General features: G+C 39.7%; 1 protein-coding gene across 1 annotated transcript; it reads right to left on the bottom strand.

Annotated features, from left to right (window-relative positions):
* On the bottom strand, positions 1-1,604 carry RRAGA (Ras related GTP binding A). Its single transcript, XM_036888112.2, has one exon. The coding sequence runs from the start codon at positions 1,327-1,329 to the stop codon at positions 388-390; it is 942 nt and encodes a 313-aa protein (XP_036744007.1). The 5' UTR covers positions 1,330-1,604; the 3' UTR covers positions 1-387.
* Between the last annotated feature and the right edge of the window lie 7,016 nt (positions 1,605-8,620).

Here is an 8,620-nt window from a genome sequence, read left to right as displayed (position 1 = left end):
GAATGTATAAATGCATTTTAATACCTTGCTGATAAAATAGTAACATTCCATTTTTGCAATCTTGAAAGGAATACAGGAATATATTTGTAAAGGCTTTGATGTATATATCTATTATAACCAGGTATCAGAACACACACACACACCACCTACTTCAGTGTACACCACACCAACTTTTCAGAAAAAGCCATCTTGAAGCTCTACTGGATAGCTGAGTAAATAGCGTCCCACGTTTAAAGACTGGGGAGTAGGAAGAAATGGATAGGGAATAGTAAGCAGCACACATTTCAAAGCCCACTTTTAAGCACACAACATTATGAATATTACAAAAAAAAAAGATGCGGGAAAAAAGGGCAATTCAGCATTTGCAAAAAGAGCATTTGGCAATATTCAACGCATAAGGAGGCTGTGCTTGGGACCATCCACTCTCTCCAGCTTCTCAAAGTGTTTCCTGGCATTGCGAATGTTGATCAGAGTAGCTGCAGATGGGATCGACGGATCGGACATAACAACCATCACGTATGTGTTTGATGTGAAGATGTCGATGAACGCTGCGAAGTTAGAATTCCTAACTTCCATGCTCTGGAAAGAAGCGGCCAATTTACTGCAGCTCAGCTTGAACTGCTTAATGATGTTGCTGATCTTCTCAAATCGGTGGACGTCACGCTGCTCTTTGCACTGGTAATGGGAAATGACCAAGAACGTAGCTCTCTCGAACAGCAGAACTTCATCGGCCTCAATAATTTGGGCAAAATTCCTTAAGTTCATCTCCAGCTGCTGAACATTGGGTATCAGCTGATAGACGATACTGGACCAGGCTTTGTAGAGCGTTTCATCCCAGATGGATGTTCGAAAACAAGCGCACTCCAACGGACGAGACAAACGCCTCAGGTCTTCCTCTCGCTCTTTAAAAATCAGGTCACGCTGATCTTCCTGAACCAGATCCATTTTGTGCACCAGGCAGAAAATTTTGGCATCAGGAGAGTTCTGGAGGATGGCCTCCAGACACGACTGGTAATAATGCATGTCCTTTTCAAGCTCGCGGCTCTCCACGTCAAACACGTAGATCAAAACTTCCACGTTACGGAAGATGTTGTCTCGCTGGCTGGTGAAGTAATTCTCCATGAAGGTGTCCTGACCTCCACAGTCCCACAGGTTCAGCACCAGGTTGCCCAGGAATCGGACGTGGGAGTGCTCCACATCAATGGTGGCCCCCAGGCGCCGTGTGTCTCGAGCAATATAATTTGCAAAGATAATCGACCGCATACTGGTCTTCCCCGACCCGCTCTTCCCCATCAACAGCACCTTTTTCTTCATGGCTGTATTTGGCATTACCCGCCGGAGCAGCCGCGGACTGGGCTTCTGGGCGCGGCCTAGCTGCAGCGCGAAGGGACGCGGGGAGGGCCGGAGGTTTCGGGATCTCTGCAGGCAGGGCGCCGCAGCTGTGCAGTTGGGGACGCAGAAAGCGCGAGCTCGGGCTGGAGAGGCCGCGGCGGGGGGAGCTTTTCTTCAGAGAAGAGCGTCGCAGGTCCGGCGGCTGCAACAGCGACGGAGGAAAGCTCGCCTTCCGGAGAAGAGAGTCGCTGCGTCCCGGCTGCCACCCACTTCCGGCGGCGATCTCGCGAGAACTCCCGCTCGGCCTTCGCTGCCCAACGGGGTGCGGTAAACTGCTGTTTTATTGAAACCAAGCGGGGATTCCGCCCGCGCCGCTAAAGATAAAAGGGAAGGGGAACACAGGACTGTGGTGCTCCGTTCTCTGCCTAAACTGGGCTTACGGTCGCAAGGCGTACGTGCGTGGTGGGCTGGAGAGCGCTGCATCTCCTGGCGAAAGGGCGCCCGCACACAGCTTTTTAAAGAGCGCCGGTGCTTGGTTTTCGGCCAGGGCAAACGACAGGTGAAGCAGAGGAAGGCCTCACTTTTCAGCTCGGCACGGCCTCCCCAGATTCTCTGGTTTACTGAGTACAAGGGCAGGGCAAATGCAAACTGTATATGAGGAAAGTGAGGCTTGGAAAAGTTAAGTGATTGTCCAGTGCTACCCAGCCAGAGGGTAGTAAATCCATACTGGGAGATGATACACTGACTACCCGTTAGAGCTTTTTCCGTTTGAGTAAACTTCCTTTCTCACACCTGCTTCTTCGGTAATCTCAGGCTTAAGAATTTATTATCAGAATTCCAAAGCTCCAGGAAACTGTAATATGGAACCCGTGCATTAGCTCAACCCACAATAGGCCTATGAATAAATAATCCTATTTTCAAGTGAGTAACTTGAAGCTTAGAAGGGTTCAGTAACTTTATTTACTAAGTTACACATCTGTTAAATGATGAGATGCAATTTATTTTGAAATATAAATTGTACAGGTTTAGACAACCATCACGTACGTGTTTGATGTGAAGATGTCGATGAACGCAGCGAAGTTAGAATTCCTAACTTCCATGCTCTGGAATTCCTAACTTCCAAACTTCCATTGCTCCGCTTCCCAGCGGCCAATTTTCTGCAGCTCATCTTGAACTGCTTAATGATGTTGCTGATCTTCTGTAGGTTATCTAGACTTATGCAACATTACTGCAACTTTGCATCCTTTGACCAGCATCTCCCCATTTATTCCACCTCCTGGCCCCGGAAACCACCATTCTACTCACTGCTGTTTGTATCTAACTTGTGAAGATTCCAGTATAAATGGGATTCGGCAAGCTTTTCTCTTTCTGTATCTGGTTTATGTCACTCAGCATAATGTCCTCCAGATTCATCTATGTTGTTGCAAATGGCACAGTCTCCTTTTTAGAGGCTGAATAATATTCCATTATATTTATAAACCACCATTACTTTTTTTAAATGTAAAATATTTCGATTTTGTTTAAAACAGCACACCATAAGTTTTATGAACCGTTGAGAATATTCTCTAACACCATATTCTACAAGCAGATATTGACACAGCATTTAGCTAATGTATATCAATAGCAGAATTCCTGTGGTCTCTTAGAGAAATCGAACTTTTTTTTTTGCACTCAATGAATTTAAATTCCTTTAGTATTTAAATTGGGCTATAGTGATGGTTTTTTCCCAGTTTTTATGTGATGTATAATTGATATCAACATTGTATTAGTTTTAGGTGTATGTCATTTTTATATTACCAAAATATAAGATTTTTATATTACCAAATGATCACCACAGTAAGTTTAGTTAACATCCATGACCTCACATAGATGAACTTTTTTATCTTATGATAAGAACTTTAAGGATCTTCTCTCGGTAATTTTCAAATATACAATACAGTGTTGTGAACTATAGTCACTATACTGTACATTACATCTCCAGAACTTATTTATCTTATACCTGGAAGTTTGTAACATTTGACCACCTTCACTCATTTTACCCATCTCCCAACCTGGCAACCACTAATCTGTGTTTATGAGTTTTTTTTTAGATTCCACACATAAATGGGATGGTACAGTATTTGTCTTTTTCTGCCTGATTTATTTCAGTCAGCATAATGCCTTCAGGGTCCATCCATGTTGTTACAAATGACAAATCCTTTTCATGGCTGAAAAATATTCTTATATATATATGTATATCACATTTTCTTTATCCATTTATCTGTTGATAGACACTTAGGTTGTTTCCATGTTTTGGCAATTGTAATTCATCCTGCAATGAACATGGGGGTGCAAATGATCTTTTTGAGAGAGTAATTTCATTTCCTTTGGATATATATCCCAAAGGGGGATTGTTGGGTCACATGGTAGCTCTATTTTTAATTTTTTGAGGAACCTCCATCTTGTTTCCATCATGGCTGCACCAACTTACATTCCTACCAACAGTGCACAAGGGTGTGCTTTTCTCCACATCCTCACCAACACTTGTTATCTCTTGTCCTTTCAAAGACAGCCATTCTAAAAGGTGTGAGGTGCTATCTCACTGTGGTCTTGATTTGCATTTCCCTGATGATTAGTGATGCTGAGCACCTTTCAACATACTTGTTGGCCATTTGTATGTTTTCTTTGGAAAAATGTCTATTCAGTTCCTCTGCCCATTTTTAAATCTGATTTTATTCCTATGGAGTTGTGTGAGTTATATATATATATATATTTTGTATATTAACCCCTTATCAGATATTTGATTTGAAAATATTTTCTCCCATTCCATAGGTTGACTTTTCATTTTGTTGATGATGTCCTTTGCTGCACAGAAGCTTTTTAGTTTGATATAGTCTCACTTGTTTATTTTTTATTTTGTTGCTTGAGCTTTTGGTGTTGAATCCAAAAAATTATTTCCAAAACCATTGTCAAGGAGCTTTCTGCCTATGCTTTCTTATAGGGGTTTTATGGTTTCAGGCTTTATGTTCAAGTCTTTAGTCCACTTTGAGTTGATTTTGAGTATGGTGTAAAATAGGGGTCCAGGTACATTCCTTTGCATGTGGATATCTAGTTTTCCCAGCACCATTTATTAAAGAGACTGTTCTTTTCTCATTGTGTATTATTGGCCTTTGCTGAAAATTAGTTGACCTTATAGGTGCATATTTCTGGGCTCTCTAGTCTGTTCCATTGGTCTATATGTTTATTTTTATGCCAGTACCACATTGTTTTGATTACTATAGCTTTCAATTTAATTTGAAATCAGGAAGTGTGATCCTTCCAACTTGTTCTTTCGCAATATTGCTTTAGCTATTTGGAGACTTTGTGGTTCCATACAAATTTTAAAGTTTTTTCTATTTCTTTGAAAAATGCCATTGGAATTTTGACAGGGATTACATAGAATTGATAGGTGGCTTTGGGTAATATGGATATTTAAATGCTATTCTTGCAATCGTTGAACACAGGTTCTCTCTCTTACTTGTGTCATCAATTTCTTTTATCATTCATTTATATGTTTCAGTGTTCAGATCTTTCAGCTCCTTGTTTTAATTTATTTCTAAGTATTTTTTCCTTTTTGATGCAATTGTAAATGGGATTGTTTTCTTGATTTCCTTTTTGGATAGATTGTTGTTGGTATAAAGAAGTGCAACTGATTTTTGCATTTTGATTTTGGATCCTGAAACTTTAATTAATTTGTTTATTAGTTCTAACAAGTTTTTTGTGGAGTTGTTAGAGTCTTCTGCATATAGGGTCATGTTCTCTTCTCTGCCACAATGATAATTTTACTTCTTCCTTTCTGATTTGGATGCCTCTTATTCCCCTTTTTTTTTTCTTTTTTGGTATGATTGCTTCTCCTAGTACTACCAGTACTATGTTGACTATAAGTGGCAAGAGGGATCTTTGCCTTCTGCTGGATCTTAAAGGAAAAGCTTTCAGTTTTCCCCCAATGATTATGTTGTTAGTTGTGGCTTTCCATAAATGGCCTTTATTATGTTGAGGAAATTTCCTTTTATACCTATTTTGATGAACTTTTTTTAAAAATCACAAATCGATGTTGAACTTAAATGCTTTTTCTGCCTGTATTGAGATTATCATGTGGTTGTTTTTTTTTTTAAGGAACTTTTTTTTTTTATTTATTGAAGGGTAGTTGACAACAGTATTACATTACATTAGTTTCAGGTGTACAACACAGTGATTCAACATTTATATACATGATAATTCTAGGTACCAGCTATCACCATACCAAGTTGTTACAATATTTTGACTATATTCCTTATGCTATACATTACATCCCGGTTACTTATTTATTTTACAATTGGAAGTGTTTATATATATATATATATACATATATATATATATGTATATATATATATATATATATATATTATTTTTTTTTTTTGTGAGGGCATCTCTCATATTTATTGATCAAATAGTTGTTAACAACAATAAATTTCTGTATAGGGGGGTCAATACTCAATGCACAATCATTAATCCACCCCAAGCCTAATTTTCGTCAGTCTCCAATCTTCTGATGCATAACAAACAAATTCTTACATGGAGTACAAATTCTTACATAGTGAATAAGTTACATGGTGAACAGTGCAAGGGCAGTCATCACAGAAGCTTTCGGTTTTGTTCATGCATTATGAACTATAAACAGTCAGTTCAAATATGAATATTCATTTGATTTTTAAACTTGATTTATATGTGGATACCACATTTCTCTATTATTATTATTTTTAATAAAATGCTGAAGTGGTAGGTAGATACGAGATAAAGGTAGAAAACAGAGTTTAGTGTTGTAAGAGAGCAAATGTAGATGATCAGGTGTGTGCCTGTAGATTATGTGTTAATCCGAGCTAGACGAGGGCAATAAACATCCATGTATGCAGAAGATTTCTCTCAGAACATGAGGGGGGAGGTTCTAAGCCTCACCTCTGCTGCTCCCCATTTTCTCACCAGATGGCCCCCTGCGACTGTGCCTGTCTTAGGTTGTTCCTCCCTTGAGGAATCTTACCCGTCTCTGGCTAACCAGTCATCTTCCGGGGCCATACAGGGAAATGTTAAGTTGGCAAGTGAGAGAGAAGCCTTATTGTTTGAAAAGGTTAGCTTTTTACTTCTTTGCATATTTATGCCCTGTGGCTTCTATGCCCAGCATTTGTCTTGAGGTGTCTTTACCACTTGGAAGAATTATGATACTCGGTAAATTCGACATGTGGCACGAGTTCTATTTAAAGGTTGTGATTAGGTAGGAAGAAGAAAAGCTATAGAAGTAGCAGGCAGAAGAAAACCTGGGAAGATTGATTATTTCTTTGACATATCTTCTTGTAGAGTAACTTCAGCATGGATAGGTTTTAAACTACTAATTAAATTGTGCACACACATTAACATAATAGGAATATAGTTACCTAACCAAAGCATACCTGTAATTACCAGCCATCTCCAGTGAAACCAAGAAAACCAGTTAGGCACCTTAGGCATTTGTGAAAACTTATCTATGATATGGTGGATATTGTCCGACTGAACTTAAACAGTCTGAGAGAATTCAGATAAACTAGAACAACCCATTCCTGGGGACTGTTCATATCCCGTATGTTCTTTTAACGATAAATAGTCTGTGGTTGTAAGATTTTGGAGTGCTACAATTTGCACTTCTCCTAATTCTTGGTTGAGTTCCAACAGTATAGATCCAGTCCAATTTGTTGTTTTACTGTATGCACAGGCCAGCTTAGATATCTCCTTCATCATTCCCATGGCAAGTCCAGGAACTGGTGGGATGAGTGCATCTACACCTGTGGCAGTGCGTGGATCTTTGTTGGAGTTTTTTTTTTTGCTGATCATCTTCTGTCATGAGTCTTCCCGAGAGTGCTGATGTTGGAAGTTCTTTTTCATATCGTATCTTAGTTCATTTTCGGGGTAGCCAAATTAGGCTTTGATCCTCTGTATAAACACAAACAGACCCTTTGCCTACACTTTTATATGCCCTTTATATCATTGTGTAGAACTCATTAGAGGTCACCACATAGGAACTGCTTTTTTTTTCAATCATTAATCTACACTTACATGACGAATACTTTGTTTACTAGGCTCTCCCCTATACCAGGTCCCCCCTATATACTCCTTTACAGTCACTGTCCATCAGCGTAGCAAACTGTTGTAGAATCACTACTTGTCTTCTCTGTGTTGTACAGCCCTCCCCTTTCTCCCACCCCGCTATGGATGCTAATCTTAATACCCCTCTTTTTCTGCCCCCCCTTATCCCTCCCTACCCACCCATCCTCCCCAGTCCCTTTCCCTTTGGTACCTGTTAGTTCATTCTTGAGTTCTGTGATTCTGTTGCTGTTTTGTTCCTTCAGTTTTTCCTTTGTTCTTATACTCCACAGATGAATGAAATCATTTGGTATTTCTCTTTCTCTGCTTGGCTTGTTTCACTGAGCATAATACCCTCCAGCTCCATCCATGTTGCTGCAAATGGTTGGATTTGCCCTTTTCTTATGGCTGAGTAGTATTCCATTGTGTATATGTACCACATCTTCTTTATCCATTCATCTATCGATGGACATTTAGGTTGCTTCCAATTCTTGGCTATTGTAAATAGTGCTGCGATAAACATAGGGGTACATTGGTCTTTCTCATACTTGATTGCTGCATTCTTAGGGTAAATTCCTAGGAGTGCAATTCCTGGGTCAAATGGTATGTCTGTTTTGAGCATTTTGATGTACCTCCATACTGCTTTCCACAATGGTTGAACAAGTTTACATTCCCACCAGCAGTGTAGGAGGGTTCCCCTTTCTCCACAGCCTCGCCAACATTTGTTGTTGTTTGTCTTTTGGATGGCAGCCATCCTTACTGGTGTGAGGTGATACCTCATTGTAGTTTTAATTTGCATTTCTCTGATAATTAGCGATGTGGAGCATCTTTTCATGTGTCTGTTGGCCATCTGTATTTCTTTTTTGGAGAACCGTCTGTTCAGTTCCTTTGCCCATTTTTTAATTGGGTTATTTGTTTTTTGTTTGTTGAGGCGTGTGAGCTCTTTATATATTCTGGACGTCAAGCCTTTATCGGATGTGTCATTTTCAAAGATATTCTCCCATACTTTAGGGTTCCTTTTTGTTCTATTGATGGTGTCTTTTGCTGTACAGAAGCTTTTCAGCTTAATATAGTCCCACTTGTTCATTTTTGCTGTTGTTTTCCTTGCCCGGGGAGATATGTTCAAGAAGAGGTCACTCATGTTTATGTCTAAGAGGTTTGTGCCTATGTTTTCTTCCAA

Source organism: Manis pentadactyla, chromosome 3 (assembly GCF_030020395.1).
Source record: "Manis pentadactyla isolate mManPen7 chromosome 3, mManPen7.hap1, whole genome shotgun sequence".
NCBI classification, from domain to species: domain Eukaryota; kingdom Metazoa; phylum Chordata; class Mammalia; order Pholidota; family Manidae; genus Manis; species Manis pentadactyla.
Note: the sequence above shows the minus strand (reverse complement) of the source record. Positions and strands in the feature narration are given on the sequence as shown.